The 20,425-nt window shown below is 38.0% G+C and overlaps 1 protein-coding gene across 1 annotated transcript in view; it reads left to right on the forward strand.

Annotated features, from left to right (window-relative positions):
* Positions 1 to 20,425, forward strand: part of UTRN (utrophin) — a 463,318-nt gene that overhangs the window by 70,114 nt on the left and 372,779 nt on the right. The window contains 6 exon segments of the mRNA XM_070733661.1: positions 527 to 619; positions 3,156 to 3,328; positions 5,218 to 5,333; positions 6,239 to 6,393; positions 15,297 to 15,500; positions 17,643 to 17,824. Coding sequence (XP_070589762.1) covers positions 527 to 619; positions 3,156 to 3,328; positions 5,218 to 5,333; positions 6,239 to 6,393; positions 15,297 to 15,500; positions 17,643 to 17,824 — 923 coding nt within the window.

Raw genomic sequence — 20,425 nt, forward strand, 5'->3', positions numbered from 1 at the left:
ATAAGACGGGGCTGATTTTTCTTCCTACTTTGGTAGGGAAAAAACTGCGTCTTATGGAGCGAAAAATACGGTATATGATCCTTCAAATAGTCTGATCCCAAGCCATGTAGGGCTCTGAAGATGACAACCAATACCTTGAATTGGACCCGGAATCAAATTAGCAGCTTTTGCAGGAGAGGTGACACATGTGCACATCTAGGTTTGCACAAAATCATGCGGGCCACCATGTTTTGAGCCAACTGAAGCTTCTGAATACTTTTCAAGAGCTGCCCCATGTAGAAGCTCATTACACTAGCCAAGACTGGGAGTGAATAGAGCATAGGTAACTCTGAGTAGGGATTGTTCCATGAAAGGTTGTAACTTCTCTATTCCCCACTTTCTACTAGTTCCTTTGAAGTGTTCTTGCCTTTGATGAAGAAGACATTTCATTGTTTGATACTATGCACTATAGCATATCCACCAAGTCAAATTCCTTGTATGTCCAATCACACTTGGCCAATAAAATTCTATTCTATTCTATTCTCAGGTGGATCTGGTGAATATAGGAGGGACAGACATTGTTGATGGAAATCACAAACTGACACTTGGATTGTTGTGGAGTGTAATTCTGCACTGGCAGGTAAGCAGATTTTATGCTTTAGAAAATGGGTGTGAATCATTATTTTGCAGTAGAATGCATTGATGGATTTTGTTGTCGTATCAGCTGGAGATGCTATAGAACTTTCAAGGCAGCTGACCAACCAGTTTTGAATTTTTGGGTACTTTAAGCCAGTGTTTCTCAACCTTGGCCACCTTGTGTGGACTTCATATTAATTAGACCTTTATGCAATTAATATTGAAGTTGAAGTCCAAACAACTGGTCAAGGTTCGTAAACACTGCTCTAAGCAACAACTTGAAACATAGTATGAAACTTCTTATAGATTTTTCAGGTCCATCCATTATATACTTGTGTTCCACATTGTAAATGCTGTGCTGAAGAGGCAGAATTCACATTGCAGCATTATGATGCACATTTTGTTATTTGCTAATCTTTCTCGGTGGTGCCCAAGATGACATGTATAAAAATACCTTTGTATCCTGTACTAATCTATGGGTTTCTGTTTAAAATTAGTATGGGCTTTGAAATTTCTGGGCTTCCTCTTGTATCTTTTTTGTGTGCTATGTTCAGAACAATGATTTCCAGTCTAAGGTCTGTAACTACAGTTGGTCCATATGGATTTTACAGGTAGTTATTGAGGGGTAGTGAGATCATGTAATAATAATGTAACTTATGTAATGTAATATTTATAAAATGGAACCTATTTTAAAAATTGAGCTAGTGTTAAGAATTTGCAAGCTAGATTTTGAATTAGCCAGAAATAAATAAATCAGAATTTGAATAAACCAGAATTTTCTCCATTTAGACAACATAGGAAATGCTTGTTTGCCCCTTTGTTTAAATGAGATGGGAAACAACTGCTTTATATTTCTTTACATCCCATGTGGAATAGTTTAGGGAAGATAGATTTGGCTGAAAATATCATTGGAAACAGATTTTATTTGTATGATAAAGATGAGATCCATTTAAAATGATTTCTGTAGTTTGCTACTGAGTCCATTAGAGAACCTCTATCTAAAATTTAGGTATATTGGACAGAACAGAAATTTTGATTTGTTAAATCCCATGTTACATTTCTGATTTTGTAAGTCAATATATTATTAACCAAGAAAGAGGGAACTTGAGCTATTTTTCATACCTTATCAGTTCAAAATTTATACTAGGGGATTGGAAATGTTTTAAATTTGAAACATTCAGTTCAGTAAACAGATTTTATTGAAAACATTTTAATGTTGTTTTAGAAGTATACTGTGTTTAAAATATTTATGGTATGGATGGAACGTCTCTGAACACTTCTAGTGAGGTCAAAACAACTTGTTGTAAACTCAGAATAGGATGCTTCAAGCTTGATTTGCTTGTGTATGAAACAATTTGCCCACCTCCAAATTCTACTGCTTTTTCAGTTGGTGGCATCCCAAACACTTCTAATGAAATATAAAAATTCATCTGTACAGTATTTTAATTATAAGAAACCTTCAGATTATGTTCTGGGCTTTCCTTGTAGAAATATCCAAGAAATCTATTCAATGTGATTCCAAGGCTAAATAATTTGTAAATGGAAGACATTGATGTGTAAGTGTAGGAATTTAGGACAGGTACCACAGTTTTCTTAAAGGAATTTAGATTAAAATGTAAAACAAGAATTTTTATATGATGTAATTAAAGAATGTTTTGAGTTTTCATTTACTGTTTTGAGTTTTCATTTAATTCAATATCTACCATATTTTTTGAAGTATAATACATACCTTTGCCCCCTAAAAGAGGGTAAAAATGTCGGTGTGTCTTATACACAAAATATGTCCATTTTTGCTGTCCTGAAGCCCTGCCCCTTCATCCCATTTTTGCAAAAAATGGGCCCATTTTTCACAAAAATGGAGTGGACAGAGGGTTTGGGAAGCCTGCATAGAGGTCCTGGGAGCTGGGGGATGGCAAAAATTCCTCTGTTTTTGTGAAAAACAGGCCACTTTTTCGCCTGTTTTGTTGCACAAATGGGGTGGGCAAAGGGTCTGGAAAACCTGTAGAGAGCTCCTGGGGACTTGGGGAAGGCAAAAATGCACCCATTTTGATGAAAAAATGGGCAAAAATTGGCCCATTTTTTAAAAAACGGGGGCATTTTGCTTTCTATTTACCCCATCTAGCATGACTGGAGGAGGAATTCTGGGAGTTGAAGTCCACTAGTCTTAAAGCTGGCAAGTTTAAGACTTGTGGACTTTAACTTTCATTCCTGAGCTAGCATGAGTGGAGAAGGAATTCTGGGAGTTGAAGTCCACAAGTTTTAAATCTGTTAAGTTTGAAGTTTGTAAAAAGTTTACATGATTGTAAAAAGTATTCTGCTACATTGGTATTTTATTAAATAATGTATTACTATACCATTTGATTCAGAATACTTTTTCCTTGTTTTCCACCTCTAAAATCTAGGTGCGTCTTATATTCTGTTGCATCTTATACTCTGAAAAATACGGTATATGTAATGCTTTGCAGTGTTGTTTGAATGCTAAGACTGAGACAATGTGGTTTTTTTTAGTCCTTCTAATTCTTTTTTATTGATCTTTTAAGGTTAAAGATGTAATGAAAGATATAATGTCAGAATTACAGCAAACCAATAGTGAAAAGATCCTGTTGAGCTGGGTGCGGCAATCCACAAAGTCATATAATGAAGTTAATGTTTTGAATTTCACCACCAGCTGGACAGATGGGCTTGCCTTCAATGCACTGATCCACAGGCATAGGTAGGTGGCTGCTTGCCAGCATCTCTAATATTATCATACTGAAGGGGAAAGGGTATTTTGCTTCAAATTGGACAAGTTTAACAAAACAGTTTCTAGGGATGATAGAAGGAAAGTTACCAGTGTAGCATTTTGTTTCAGAGTAGAAAACCTGAGCTTAGTTTTCAATAAATAAACCTTGAAATTATTTTAAAGCAATTTGGCACAGGTTAGATAGAAAGAAAGCAGAGCATATTTTAATGGAGTAGTTTCTAATTTGTGTAAGAAGACAATAATCATAATTTCCTGTCATTCTTTTTAAGAACAAACATGGAAAACATGAAGTACAAATACCTGTCTTTCTAGTTCTACATGGAGAGATATAATACATATTTTTTCTTTGAATATCTGATCATGTAATTGTTCTGACCTAGGCTTCCCAATCAAATAATACAGCACAAACAGTGTCCCAAAAACCTCTTTTTATTTTAATGTCAGTGATCCAGCCTGGGAAATAATATCATTCCCAGCCATAATAAATCCCAAACAATGATAACAACTCTGACAACAGTCTTTTGGGGAAAGGTAAATAAGCACACAAACCTTTGTCTTTATTCTGCCAAAACTAAATAGCGAGCAACTTGGCAAGGCCAAACAGAATCATGGAGTCTGAACTGAAATAATACAAGTTGAACTAAGTTGCTTCTTGCGAAAAGCACTTCAGTGTGCTCCATTTATATAGTCTATGGGAGGGACCAATTATCTCCAAGCTGTACTCCTGAGTAGTCCTCCTCTGTAACTGTTCTTGCCTTCTGGCAACTCTGCGTATATGCACATTGAGAACAGGCTCCCCCTGTTCCTCTGCCTTGCTCATGTCAGCTTCTGGAGGGTCTAGAGTTGGGACAGGCCTCCTAGGTGGCCTGGGTTGGATCCCTGACTCAGGCATTGAGCCTTCTCCAGACTCCAGGCCTGGCCCATGTTCCTCCCCAGCCTTCTCGCTGTCTTACTTTGCTGCCAGCTCTGCAGGTAGCTGGCAGACTACAACAGTAATGATGTGCTAACTGCAGTCCCACAACATCTACAGTGATACCTCGTTTTACGAACTTAATTCATTCTGTGACCAGGTTCGTAAGATGAAAACTTCGTAAGGCGAAGCAATTTTCCCCATAGGAATCAATGTAAAAGCAAATAATGCATTCAACCCCATCCCAAAAGTCACCCCTTTTGCATTGCGCCACTGGGAATTCCCCCCTCCGGACTTCCGTTGCTAGCCGAAGCACTGGGATTCCCCTGAGGCTCCCCTCGCTGGGATTCAAAGCAGCGCCGGCAAAAATGAAGGGATTACCAGAAGTGGGGTTTCCCAGCGAGGGGAGCCTCAGGGGAATCCTCGCGCTTCGGCTGACAACGGAAGTCTGGAGGTGGGGTTTCCCAGCGAGGAGAACCTCAGGGGAATCCTCGCGCTTCGGCTGACAATGGAAGTCTGGAGGCGGGGCATCTCAGCAGTGGCGGCTCGGGTTCGTAAGGTGAAAATAGTTCGGAAGAAGAGGCAAAAAAATCTTAAGCACCGGGTTTGTATCATGAAAAGTTCGTATGAAGAGGGTTTCGTAAGACGAGGTATTACTGTATTTGAATAAAGAAAATTAGTCGTTTTGACGGTATGTGGATTCATGGACCTCAAACCTTGTAAATATAATTTGGTGCCTACATTTCCAGGGAATGATTATGTAATTTTCCATTATATTTCTTCCCACAAAATATCAGTGATTGTATAGAATTTAATGTCTTCATAAGCTATTTATTTGAATTTATTGTTATATGTAATGTATACATGTGTTTTGTTTTATAGTATAAAATGAATTATGCTTTTTTGGTTTTTTAAAAATTCATTTATTTTTCTTCTATTTTTTTTTTAGATCTGAGCTCTTCAAGTGGGATAAAGTCACCAAAATGAGTCAACATGAAAGATTAGAACATGCCTTCAATGTAGCTAAAAATTACTTGGGAATAGAAAAATTGCTAGACCCTGAAGGTATAAATATGATAATACTGTATAACTGCTATATAATTTCTTTCTGTTAAAGTTAGAGAATATTAAAGATGAAAGGGGGCAGTGTTGCTCTAGACAAGAAATAAGGGACCCCTTACCTGTGGTGTTATGCAGTTTTGCAGCACAATTGGGTGATTTTAAGAACACTCACAAGTTTATACAGCTGAATTTAAGTAGAAAAGTGATTCTTTCTTAGTTTTAATTATTTTTAAATGGTTAATTAGTTAAGGAACATCAGAACAAAATTAACTGCTAGCAACTGCATGGACACATAGTTCTTATATTGACTAGTCTTCTGCATTTATAACATAAATAAAAAAATAGCATTTTTCCCCACAAAATGAGGCAAAATAATCACATTCGTGTTTTATGCCTTAATCTCTCTTAATATACCAATCATTAGCGAAAATGGAAATTGGAAATGGAAAAGATTGGAAAATGGAAAAGATTGGAAATTATAGTGATATGCCACATTGCTAGTCAAATTATTTTGGTTCCACAGTGGTCAAAAAAGTTTCAAAATAAATGAAATTGGGCCCAGGTCCAAGGCATAAAATAGGTTAGTCTGCTCTTGTTGTAGGTGTTTCAGCATTAATAGAGAGTTTGCTTATCCTGTACTCACACATGTTGTGCTTTTAAAAAATTGATTTAAATCCATCTGATAGTTCTGATGGTAAACACATGATAATAGAGAAGTGCTGGTTTTCAGTTTAGTGGTTCAGGTTTTGTACTTGTTTTGCTGAATTATTGGGATTTGTGAGGGATAGCTATTTTGAGGATATGCACTTGAAGATAATGAGTGTAGTTTAACGGCTCTGTTGTAACTTTAGCCTGGAAACCTTGCATAGCCCTCAAATAAGTATCCCATTTATATGCTCTGTTTTCAGATGTTGCTGTACAGCTTCCTGATAAGAAATCCATTATTATGTATTTGACATCTTTATTTGAGGTCCTTCCTCAGCAAGTTACTTTGGAAGATATTCGAGAAGTAGAGACTCTTCCAAGGAAATATAAAAAGGAATGTGAAGAAGAAGATATACAGGTGGTGCATATTGAGGACTCTATTTTTTCTTTCACAGTACTGTATTTAATTAGTTTTAAAAATCCGTGCCTCAAAACAAATTTTCCCTGTACAGCCTACCAGTATTTTACAATCATGAATGAACATTGAAAAAAATAAAGAGTGGGTAAAATATACAGAACATACTAAATACTGTAAATGTGTGTGTGTGTGTGTGTGTGTGTGTGAGATCATATATACATTAATATTAGCTCACAACCATGGTAGCGATAAGACATGGATTTCAGTTCCCCGAATACCTAGGAATCTATGAGTTGAAGTCCACTCATCTTAAGGTTGCCATGGTTGAGAAACCAATCCCTTATAATTACATCCTTACTGCTATTGACTCATTAGGGTTCTGAAACAGCAACAACATGTAGACTTATGTGCTGCTTCACAATGTTTTACAGCCCTTTCTAAGCAGTTTACAGAGTCAACATATTGCTCCCAACAATCTGGGTCCTCATTATATTGACTTCAGAAGGAAGGAAGGCTGAGTCAACCTTGAGCCAGTCAGAATTGAACTGCTAGCAGCTGGCAGTCAGCAGAAGTAGCATGCGGTACTGAAGGCACACATTGTTTCCTTCTTGTCTTTGTTTATCATTAACTTACAATAACTCAAACTGGAGTGGCTGTGGGTTTTGCTTCCCAAGGACAATTCCATCTGTCCATCCATTACCCTGAGGGGGGAGTTATTGACCCCCTCGGAGAGGGTCCGCAACTTGGGCGTCCTCCTCGATCCACAGCTAACATTAGAGCACCATCTTTCAGCTGTGGCGAGGGGGGCGTTTTCCCAGTTTTACCTGGTGCACCAGTTGCGGCCCTATTTGGACAGGGAGTCACTGCTCACAGTCACTCACACCCTCATCCCCTCGAGGTTCGACTATTGCAACACTCTCTACATGGGGCTACCTTTGAAAAGTGTTCGGAAACTTCAGATCATGCAGAATGCAGCTGCAAGAGCTATCTTCCTAGATCTGCCCACGTTTCGTCAAAACTCCGCGGTCTGCACTGGTTGCCGATTAGTTTTCGGTCACAATTCAAAGTGTTGGTAATGACCTATAAAACCCTTCATGGCATCGGACCAGAATACCTTCGGAACTACCTTCTGCCACATGAATCCCAGCGACCAGTTAGGTCCCAAAGAGTTGGCCTTCTCCGGGTCCTGTTGACAAAACAATGCCGTCTGGCAGGCCCCAGGGGAAGAGCCTTCTCTGTGGCGGCCCCGGCCCTCTGAAACCAACTCCCCCCGGAAATTAGAACTGCCCCTACCCTTCTTGCCTTTCCTAAGCTATTAAAGACCTACCTATGTCATCAGGCATGGGGAAGCTGAGCCCCTGGGTTATATTATTTATGTATGGTATGAGTGTGTTGTATGGTTTTTAAATAATGGGTTTTAGACTTCTTTTAATGTATTAGATTTATTACATTGTTGTTATTGTTGTGAGCCGCCCCGAGTCTTCGGAGAATGGCGGCATATGAATCAAATCAAATCAAATCAAATCAAATCAAATCTACAGCAGGTTGGTATTTATCTTTTTCTTCCAGTGAGAATATATTTTCTCTTCCTCTTGATTAGCCCTTCTTGAAAATTGCTTACTCTCTCCGTTCTCCCTGTACATTCAGGCTTTCTGACTTCCTGTTCTGTTCTTTCTCTTGGTCCACCTACGCATATTTTTCTTTCCCCCTTTATCTTTACCCATTTTACTACTTTATTTTCTCTGGAGTTGAACAGAGCTTTGGATTATAAGCCACAAATGTGCTTAGAAGCAGGCAGGATGCACAAAACATCTGTCGCCAGTTGTTCGAATCCATCTTTTCTTGAGACAACGGAGCAATGAGAAGGCGTGGGGAGAGTTACTTTAAGGAGTGTGAGAGCATGCTGTCTCTTTGAGCTCCAAAGCACCTTCTTGTTTGAATCTTAAATGCTGCATAATCGCTTCATTTTTCATCTTAATGCTTTCAAGCATATTCCATCCTGGTCTTTGCTGCTTCTTAGATCTTATAAACAGATTCTGATATTCTTTTCACAGTTTTACAGAGCGTCTCTGATTTTTTTCCCCTCAATGATATTTTTGCAGCAGAGTTACAAGTATTCATTTTCTCTATTGTTTGGGCATTTATTGTATAACACGTTTCAGTAATAATTTCTCACTTCTTAGTACAGTGATACCTTGTCTTACAAACTTAATTGGTTCCGGGACGAGGTTCTTAAGGTGAAAAGTTTGTAAGATGAAACAATGTTTCCCATAGGAATCAATGGAAAAGCGATTAATGCGTGGAAGCCCAAAATTCACCCCTTTTGCCAGCCGAAACGCCCATTTTTGCACTGCTGGGATTCCCCTGAGGCTCCCCTCCATGGGAAACCCCACCTCCGGACTTCCATGTTTTTGCGATGCTGCAGGGGAATGGCAACAGGGGAATCCCAGCATCGCAAAACCGAGTGCTTCGCTGGCAACAGAAGTCCGGAGGTGGGGTTTCCCAGCGAAGGGAGCATCAGTGAAATCACATTATCGCAAAAACACCGAAGTCCTCAACCCCACCTCCGGACCTCTGTGTTGTTGCGATTCTGGGATTTCACTGAGGCTCTCCTCGCTGGAAAACCCCACCTCCAGACTTCCCTTGCTAGCGAAGCGCCCGTTTTTGCGCTGCTGGCCTTCCCTTGCAGCATCACAAAAACACGGAAGTCCGGAGGTGGGGTTTCCCATAGAGGGGAGCCTCAGGGGAATCCCAGCAGCGCAAAAATGGGTGCTTCACTGGCAACGGAAGTCTGGAGGTGGGGCATCCCAGCGGCGGCGGTGGGTTTGTAAGGTGAAAATAATTTGTAAGAAGAGCAAAAAAATCTTAAACCCCGGATTTGTATCTCGAAAAGTTTGTATGACAAGGCATTTGTAAGACTAGGTATCACTGTATTTTGGTGCTTCTTTCTATGGTTTCCTCAGTGATACCATCCTTAATTACCCTTTTACATATTTGCTAGCCGTCCAATATGCCACACAAAAGGACTTAGCTGCAGTCTGTCCATGAACAACAGGGTTGCTGTTTACATTAATCCACTTCAGATCTTCCCCACCTTAGTGTCTTGCAGATATTTTGGTCTGCATATCTCCCAAAGTATACAAAGTATTTATCTCAATATGGGAACAAGATCATGCTAAGTGGCTTCACTCCAGTGTTGCATGTTTTGCAATCCCCACCCACCCAGTTTTTGTGTTATTTCTTGTTTGTTCTTGTTACATGGTGTGCAGTCAGTATATCATACTTGATATAAAGCTTTTACAGATTTAGTACTAAGATCTCATCGATTCCGCCCCCCCCCAGATAACAAATCAATGACTTCCTTTTGCACTTAATTATTTCCTTAATTTTTTCCTTTTGTTAGTGTTTGTTATTCCCCTCTACCTCATTAGATTTCTTCAAAATGTTTTGTTTTCTTCACCTTGCTCAGGTTTTTAAACATCACTTTGTCTTTACTGCAACAAAGCTGCTGTTTACCTTTTTTCCTCTCATATTATTATAGTACATTTGCATTCCACTCTAAAATTTTGATTTTTTTTCAGCATTAGTTCATCTTCTTACTTCCAGTCTTGATTGTTGTGACTTTCTTTAGTTGTCACAGTAAATGGGTTATTTTAATTCTCTCAGACCGCTTTTCTGTATCTGAAATGTGGCTACTTGTAATCTTCTCTTTGTTGCAGTGTTTTGTTTTGTGCCGTTCTTTTCACTAACTTCTTTTCTCCCTTTTTAAGGGAAAAAAAATGCATTTAGCTTTCCATCACCATGATCTTCTACATTTGAGAGTATTGCAATTTTGCTAGCTGTTCCCTGTATATAATAGGCGTGGGCCACCTGAGGACACGTTTTGCAATTTCCAAAATCCACTTTGCCTTTGCAATAGCTAAAATTAGATGACACCAAACTTTTGTGAAGTGATTTTATGACTGTTTCCTATTACAAATAGAGAAATAAAAGGTGTTAAATCTTTGGATTGACTTAGTGCTGTGCTTCTTACTGTAACTTTTAAGATGTGTGGACTTCAATTTCTAGATGTCCTCAGGCTGTAGTTGAAGACTTCACATCTTAAAAGTTTTTAAGACAGAGAAACACAACTTAGTGCATACTAAATGATCAACTACTTGAACCTTCCTTCCTGGTAACAATGTATTTACCTGTATATTGTGATGAAATGAACAGTTTATAATACATAATAAGCAGAGTCCGATACACTCATATCTTTTTATTACAAATAAGAAATTTTGAATGATAAAAATACTGTCCGGGCATTTTGCTGTGGTATTTGCAATACAGTGCAACCATATACTGTATTTTTAGACGTATAAGACACACCAGAGTATAAGATGCATCTTAGTTTTGGGGCAGGAAAATTGGAGAAAAAAATCTACCTACAAGGTGTTCATCTGGCTAGCATCCTTAGTCTGGTCAGCTTCAGCACATTATTTTATCCCCTAGTTAGGGCTGAAAAAAAATCTTCAGAGGGAATAGCAATAAAAAAATCCTGCAAGCTGGGAAGATCATTAGCGTCTCATTAGGGCTGAAAAAACCTTTTTCAGAGGGAGTAGTAATGAAAACAAGCCTGCAAAGACTTAGGGCTGGGGGAAAAACTTATCTGGAGTAGCAATGAAAAAAATACTGCAGGCTGGGAAGATTGTTGGCACCTCATTAGGGCTGAATTTGGATTATAAAACACACCCAAATTTGCAGTCTCTTTCAGAGGAGGAAAAGGTATGTCTTATACTCCAAAAAATATGATATTTTCTTAAAAAATAAGTGCATTGGAAATTATGTAATTATACACACAAAGAAACAGTAAATTGTTGATGTACACAAATGTTACTAAATAATTTTTTTCTACTTTGTTTTGAGAAGTTGCTAGGGTTAGAAATTAAGCCAGTTAGCTTGGACATTTTTGCATTTGATATTCCAATTCAATTTAAAAGGAGCTAATCAGATTCATTCCATATACTTTTAATGTAAAACTTTAATGTATAAATTAAAAAATTTGAAAAGGCAAAGCAGAATAAAATACTCACAGTTGTTTGACTCCATAATTATTAAGGAGCAAACAGAGGATGAAATGATTCAGATTTTTAATGTAGTTCAAAGAACTTTGGAGGTCTAAATAACTCCATTATTTTTAAAACATTAATTTTGAGATTGAAACGGGGCCAACAAGGCCTATTTAATTGTAATACTAAATAACACTGATATGTTGTAAATAACAAACATAAGTTAATGACATTCTTGGAAGTATATTTATCATTTACTTGTTTTCCCAATGACAAATAAATTATAAGCAAAGTTTCTACTGCCACCTGCTAACATCTTGTTTCTTGTTAGACTGGTTGAAAAACATTGTGTGTGTACTATTTAATGTGCTTGAAATATGTGAAGGGATTTTTGCCAGGCACCTGTCAGAGATCCTAGCTGATAACAGGTTTGCAGTTACATATCATGCTTAAGCATCCGGAAACTTGACTTATGATAGACATTCATACTTGAAATAGATTGAATATTTTTTACAGATGAAGTCTCTACATAGTGTAGTACTCATATTGAGCTGTGATATCAATTTTTATAGTGACCTATATTGCTCTTATGAGTGACTCTTAAATAGTCTTTCTCACCAATAGTTTTTGAAAACCAAGTTGTATTTGCTTTTAAATACAGATAGGGTTTTATTTAAAATAAAGGATTTCTCCATGGATTTGTGAGAGCAGTTGCCACTTCCGTTCCTATGAGTGTTTATAAATAGTCTCTTAGACTGAAATAAGAAATGATCTATCCAGATAAAGATATGTTTCTATTGCTTTTTAAATATTTTTTATATTTATGTGTGACTTTTTCTTTTTCTAGTGACTGTATGTGAATTCTTTTGCCAATTATTGTTTTGCCAATTATTCTGATAAATTTACTCCACTATGTATTACTTTAGCAGCAGTTGAGGTTCCCCTGGACTTTGCTAGTAATTTCACTATATATATACAAAACAGGTGCCAACATAAGTAACTTCCTAAATTGGAAATGGAGTCCCAATTTTAGGACTGACCGTGGCAAACCCACTTTACAAGTGAAGGTTTATTTCTTGAATTAGTACTTTTACAATGTAAGTTTATTTGCAATAATGTAAGAAATTATGAAAGGAATATGATTAGAACCCTGAAAATGAACGTAAAGTTCCCCAAACAACTTTATTTATTTATTTATTTATTTATTTATTATTTGGATTTGTATGCCGCCCCTCTCCGAAGACTCGGAGATTGTGAACTCTCATAAATAGAATGTATCCTTTTTTTTGTGCTAAACTTAGAATGCCCACCTTCCTTTAGGTGGATGTACAGAATTAACATGGAGATCTGGAAATTCCAAAACATATAGAGTTAACTTCTTTGTTTATTGTTTGACAATTCTTCTTGCAACTTTAGATACTTTGGGCAATTAACAAGGTTCAAAACTTAAAAAAAACACCAATTAGAAATAGTAATAATAGAATAGAATTCTTTATTGGCCAAGTGTGATTGGACACACAAGGAATTTATATTTTGTGCATATGCTCCCAGTGTAAATAAAAAAAGGTACATTTGTTAAGAATCATGAAGACCAACACTTAATGATTGTCATAAGGTACAAATAAGCAATCAGAAAACAACCAATATTAATATAAATTGTAAGGATACAAGCAACAACTATCCATAAAGTCATAAATGGGAGGAGATGGGTGATAGAAACTGTTCTTGTGTCTAGTTGTCTTGGTGTGCAGTGATCTATAGCGCCAACTCAGCAAGCTCAAACTGTCCAACGAGCTGCTGATACAGTTCTACAGAGGAATCATTGAGTTTGTCATCTGCACTTCTATAACTGTCTGGTTTGATTTTGCAACCCAACAAGACCGACACAGATTTCAGAGGATAATCAGAATTGTAAAAAAACCCGATTGCTGCCAACCTGCCTTCCTTGGAGCCCCTGTATACTGCACAAAAGAGGGCTGTGAAAATATTTATTGACCTCTCACATCCTGGACATAAACTGTTTCAACTCCGACCCTCAAAGCATCGCTATAGAGCACCTCACACCAAGATAACTAGACACAAGAATTTCCTTTAGCTTGGGAAGGAGGTTTGCTGTAACCAGTGATGTTTTAAAGAGTTTTCCTCATGTTTGCTGGTTCATTTGTTGAGAACTGATTCCTTAGCTTTTCAGAGTAGTTTCTTTTTGCTGCTCTAATCTCCCTTGCTAATATATTTCTGGCCTGATTATACAGTAGTCCCTCGCTATACCGCGCTTCATCGCGGGTTTCTGAGGAAGTCGATCGGCAGATTTAAACAGCCCGCCAAACTCGATCGGCAGGTTTTTCAAAAAATAAAAAATATCTAAAATTGTAAATACTGTATTTAAATACTGTATCTAAAATAAATACTGTGTGGGAAGGGCTTATAAACACTTAAAACAATGAAAACTTACCAAACAATTACAATATAAATACTTAAATAAGTACTATCATACTTTAAATGGGGATAAATTCCCCATCGCGGATTTCACCTATCGCGGCCGGGTCTGGAACATAACACCAGCGATAGGTGAGGGACTACTGTATAGCATCTTATCACTTTTTCTGTAGGCTTCCTCTTTGGAATGACATAGCTACTTAAGTTAAGCTGTGAATCAAAGTTTATTGTTACTGTATATTCGCAAGTTCCTGGTTGGTACACATAGGGCTTCACAGAAGCTGACATATGATGTTACAGTATCCGTGACTTCATCCAGGTCTGTATAGGTATCTTCAAAAATATTCCAGTCTGTGCAGTCAAAGCAAGCCTGTAGCTTTAACCTTGCCTCTTCAGTGCAAGTCCTCACTGATTTAATTGTTGGTTTTGTGGCTTTAAATCTTTATCTGTAAGCAGGTACAAGGTGAATCATGCAATGATCAGAGTGGCTCACAGCTGCTTGAAATAGATAGATATGTATACTGTCAGACAACAATGATAATATGTCCCCCAATAGGCTTTTTTCAAGAAGCAACTGGGTTTGTTTGTTTTCCCCCTTGAAGATGTTTCTGGAAGTTCAGTTCTGAACCGCAGAAGCTTCTTGGATGAGAAGTGAAAAACAAAGAAAATTAAGTTGCCTCTGGAATAAAGCACCTGGATGACTGAGAATCCCCATGGATGGTCATAACAATAGGACCTATCTATTTGGTTTCTAGTTAATTCTGCTAGAGTTAGCTCTAGTTACCTTCTGAAATTCCCCCCTCCCTCACCAAACAAGCTGTTTTATATGTGGTTACATTATGGTCCCATAAGTGTATCATATTTATTAATTGGACTTGTATGCCGCTCCTCTCCGTGGACTTGGGGTGGCTCACAGCATATCAACAAAAAAAACATAATGCAGTATATAAAATACATCTAAATCTAATTAACATAAATAATTAGTTTAAAATATTGTACAAAGTTAAATATTTAAAAATAATTCATTCAAATACACTGCAAACATCCTACATATTCAATGGCCAGAGGCTGGGGTCTCATGACCCCAAGCATGGAGGCATAAATGGGTTTTCAGATTTTTATGAAAGGGAAGGAGGATGAGGGCAGTGCGAATCTCTGGGGGAAACTGATTCCAGAGGGCTGGGCCCCCCACAGAGAAGGCTCTGCCATATTACAAAAACATGCTTCCCCCAAAAAAAGATATAAATAGCATGATGCTTTAATCTATCATCAAATTGTTTTTGTATTTATATATTATTACTGTTACAGTAAGCTGTTCTGATATGGAGGAACATTGAAAATGTTCATATTGGAAAATATTGGAACATTGGAAAATAATTTTGTGAAAAGGGGCCTTCAGTATGGTTTTTCTACTTGCAGCGTGCAACGTCTGAGGTTGATTGTGCAGTTCTAAAGGCAGAAGCATCCAGCACCTTGACTGAAGTGGATATGGACTTGGACAGCTACCAGATAGCTCTGGAGGAAGTTCTCACTTGGCTGCTGGCTGCAGAAGATGCCTTCCAAGAGCAGGAAGTCATATCTGATGATGTTGAGGAAGTCAAGGAACAATTTACTACACATGAAGTAGGTGGCTGGGGGTGATAGAGAACAAAATGTGATTTTTTAAAATTAATTAATCAATTAAGTCCGCTTATTGTTTTATTTTGTAATGTTTACAAGAGTATACAAGTATAGAGATGGGAAAAAACAGAAGTCCTGGCCAGTTAAATTTTATTTATTTATTTTTATTTATTTATTTTGTCAAGTACGTATTTGTGCTATACAAAATATAACAATATTTATATACATGATGCAGTGGTACCTCTACTTACGAACTTAATTTGTTCTGTGACCAGGTTCTTAAGTAGAAACGTTTGTAAGAAGAAGCAATTTTTCCCATAGGAATCAATGTAAAAGCAAATAATGTGTGTGATTGGGGAAACCACAGGGAGGGTGGGGGCCCTGTTTCCTCCTCGGAGATTCCTAGAGAGGCCCCATGGAGGGAGGCTTCTCCCTGCCTTTTCCGGCCCTGTTTCCTCCCCGGAGATGCCTAGAGAGGCCCCATAGAGGCTTCTCCCCACCTTTTCCAGCCCTGTTTCCTCCCAGGAGTTTCCTAGAGAGGACCCACAGAGGCTTCTCCCCGCCTTTTCTGGCCCTGTTTTCTCCCAGGAGATTCCTAGAGAGGCCCCATGGAGGCTTCTCCCTGCCTTTCCCAGTTACAGTTTCAGACGCTCGGGTTTGTAAGTGGAAAATGGTTCTTGAGAAGAGGTAAAAAAATTATTGAACACCCAGTTCTTATCTAGAAAAGTAAGTAGAGGCGTTCTTAGGTAGAGGTACCACTGTACTAGTAAAAGATAAACATTAGGACAGGGGATGGAAGGCATTCTGGTGCACTTATTCTTGCCCCTTACTGACCTTTTAGGAATCGGGATTTTTGTTATCACGTAAGCTTCAGTGGATTTTACTACAGTAGAATAGATCAGAGGTCTCCAACTCCTGGTCTGTAGACTGGATCAGGCTACAGCATGCCAGAAACTGGGCTGCATAGCAAAAACCAATCCGTGGGATTCAAGCAGCATGCAAAACCATGCCCCCTTCTGTTTGCAGAACAAACTCTCCATAGAATCAATCCTTGGTGCCCAAAAGGTTGGAAGCCACTGGAATAGATGATAGAAACAGAGAGCCACGAAAACTTTTAAGGCCATCCTTCTCCAGCAGACTTAGCGGATAACTGACTGTTATCTTGATTTGTATTTGTATATTTGGCTGTTGTAGTTTTCAGATTTAAAAAACTTCAAAATAGGGTACTTATTGTGTATACACCTGTAAATCTATTCACTGCCTTAATATTCACAAGAAACTGAGATGCTTGCTTGTATTCCAGTATTTTAATCAGAAAGTTATCATTAAAGGACACATCATTGTGGTGTATTTATATACAGCTGAGTGTTTACTTTTAGCCTTGGTATGATATGTACTGCAGTTATTATGAATTGATGATCTTTTTAAAAGTCTTTCATTTATTTCTTTGGAAACTTCAGCTCTCATTCATTATTTCTTAAAAATGGCTGGTTCTGAAGAATGCTTACTATATAAGAGGCTGGTTAATATAGTTTCTACTTGATGGTCTTTCTATTCCATGGATGCTGGGTTGGATTCTAATTAAGACCTCAGAAAACTAGACCTTTTCCTTCACCCATCCAGAAAATGCTACAAAAAACTTGGGGATCTTATGGATTAAATTTCCTTTGTGTAGTTGTTCATCTTACATTTCATCCAATCCTCTGCTCAGAGTTGACTATACTTTCCTAACAACAAAGGATTCCAGAAGGTACAAAGAGTTGCTTCATGTAATGAGACTACTTTTACTTTTTTACAATTAAATATCATGATTTTAAATATATATATATTTACTTATTTATTTATCCATCCACCATTGTCTTTGTTGGAATCAGAGTTGTCCTCACTTCCAAAATGAAAGGGAACTAATTGAAATTAGGACCAACATGGAGCCAAATGGTTAATGCTCCTTCTATCCATACCCTAATATCAATCTGACTGAGATCATTCTCTGCCTGGATGCTAAGTTACTGTGGGCTCTTTTGAGAATTTGCTACTTATTGTATCATGTTGCAAATTATATTTATCATTGCAAATATCTGACAGTGAATGCAATAGTTGAGACAATATTTGCTTTAAGTTGACATTAGTCTGAACTTTTAATAGGCATTTATGATGGAGCTGACAGCACATCAGAGCAGCGTGGGTAATGTGCTTCAGGCTGGTAATCAACTGATAGCCCAGGGCAATATTTCAGTAGAGGAAGAAAATGAAATCCAGGAACAAATGGGCTTGTTGAATTCTAGATGGGAGAGTCTCAGAGTGGAAAGTATGGACCGCCAATCCTAGTAAGTGGAATGATTTATACACATGGTTTAGTTTTGCAGTTATGATATGAAGCTCTTTTCTCAGTGTTTAAGGCTAAACATTTTTTTAATGTTGATATTTTTGAAGTCATTCAAATCATTTTTGCAAAGAGGAAAATAAATAATGAATTGGATCTGTTTGAAAATGGATTTAAATCTTTCCTTCCTCCCTCCCTCCCTCCCTCCCTTCTTTCTTTCTTTATTTCTTTCTTTCCAGTGAAGGGCTACCAAAATTTTTATTACTACACTATGGCTGTGGCTTATGCAGGACGCCCTGCAATTTATTTCAACATTTTTCAGTACAAATTTGGTGCTCTGGGGTGGACCTCCATTTTTGCTACCCCACTGCGTCCCCCCCCATCCGGGCAGTAACCCACCCCTGTATGTATGTATGTATGTATGTATGTATGTATGTATGTATGTATGTATCTATCTATCTATCTATCTATCTATCTATCTATCTATCTATCTATCTATCTATCTATCTATCTATCTATCTATCTATCTACCTACCTACCTACCTACCTACCTACCTACCTACCTACCTACCTACCTACCTACCTACCTATCTATCTATCTATCTATCTATCTATCTCAGTGTTTTTCAACCAGTGTGCCGTGGCACACTAGTGTGCCGCGAGACATGGTCAGGTGTGCCGCGAAGGTCAGAGAGAAAGAAAGCAAAAGAGAGAGAAAGCAAGAGAGAGAGAAAGCAAGAGAGAAAGAAAGCAAGAGAGAGAGAAAAAGAAAGCAAGAGAGAGAAAGAGCGAGAGAGAGAAAGAGCGAGAGAGAGAAAGAGAACAAGAGAGAAAGAAAGCAAGAGAGAGAGAAAGAGAACAAGAGAAAGAGAGAGAGCAAGAGAGAGAGCAAGAGAGAGAAAGAGAAAGAGTGGGAGGGAAGGAGAGAGAGAGAGAGAAAGACATAGAGGGACGTAGGAAGGGAGAGAAAGAGAGCAAAAAAGAGAGGAAGGAAGGAAGAGAAAGAAAGAGGGATGGAGAGAGAGAGAAAGAGGAAGGAAGGGAGAGAAAGAGGGAGGGAGAAATAGAGCGAGGGGGAGGAAGAAAGAGAGAGAATTTTTTTGTCCAAACTTTTTTTAGCTGCCCCCCCCTCAATATGCCCCAGGGTTTCGTAAATGTAAAAAATGTGCCGCGGCTCAAAAAAGGTTGAAAATCACTGATCTATCTATCTTCCTACCTACCTACCTACCTACCTACCTACCTACCTACCTACCTACCTACCATCTATCTATCTACACACACACACACATGCATGCATGTATACATACATACATCTATACATATATTGGTATGTTCTTAAAAACTTATTTTGGTTTTTTAAATTGAGTATCTTACTAACATTAAAAATAGAACCAGATGCTCTTGAAAATAAACAAAGGTCTGTCATATCATTCAGTCATCCCTGACTAAATTTTCAGTAAACCTCAAACATGAATCTGTTAAGCTGAAGTTTGATTACCAAGGCAATTTGGCTAAAACATTATTTAGCAATAATTGTATATTGATAGCAATCTGTATGCTACAGATCTGTATATTGACAGATCTGTAGCATACAACCCCAATGATGGAGTTTCTGGTCTAGATTTAAGATTTTCCACAAAATATGTTTCAAGCTGCATGTTTGATAAGGATTTTAGGTAACAAAAAGCAGTACTGTATAACCCATAAGATGGTTTAAGCATATGAGTCAAGCCACATGATCATGCTATAGAGGAGAGAACAAAGCAAAAAGCATGTGCTAAACTAAGCTACAACATCATGACATGGGGGATGGAGGAGAGCACAGAAAAAAACAAAGTAGTATATCATTTTGTCTGGAAGACAGTTCATTTCCATTTCTGATTGAAAATGTAAAACTATCTTAAAATATTTTTTTGAAATGAACGTTTTTATTAAGATAGTTCCTAATGCCAGAGGATAGATTACAATTCAATACAACTCAAAAAATCCTAATATTAAGTAGTTATTTACAAAATTGGTTAATTAATGTTCTGTTTGGGTCACTCCGGAAGCTATGACCACCCCAAAAAGATAAGCCAGACATACCAGTTGAAACCAAACACAGTTTTATAATGGTAAAGAGAAAAGAAGCCAACAGAAAATGTCCTTACAGATCAGGAAAACACTGGAACTCCAAATAGATACACGAAGGCAATTGTTCATACAGAAACATAGGATCCTTAATGCCAGACGAGGCTGTTGAACCAACAGACACACACCTCCCACCAATCCTCAAGGCTGCTGGGCCACGAGCCAGGAACAAAAACGCTGAGAGAAAATGCAGATAACACCAACTCCCCTTTGATAACACTCCACACTGCCTGAATGGTTCTCATGCCTTATAAACTCTTCCCTGCTAATGAGGACCACACCCAACCCCCTGGTGTTCCTCATTCAACGCTGATAATATCTACGCAGTTGATTTCTCCTTTGAGCTATGCGTCTCTGTCGCATACTAATGATAGCTTGTGCGTCATCATCCAGGGACTCCAGGGAATCACAGCTACTTGCTTGAGATAGACCTTCCCCAGGGCTCCCAGGCCTTGCATCACCTTCACTTTCGTGA

This window comes from Erythrolamprus reginae, chromosome 1 (genome assembly GCF_031021105.1).
Source record: "Erythrolamprus reginae isolate rEryReg1 chromosome 1, rEryReg1.hap1, whole genome shotgun sequence".
Classification (NCBI taxonomy): Eukaryota; Metazoa; Chordata; class Lepidosauria; order Squamata; family Dipsadidae; genus Erythrolamprus; species Erythrolamprus reginae.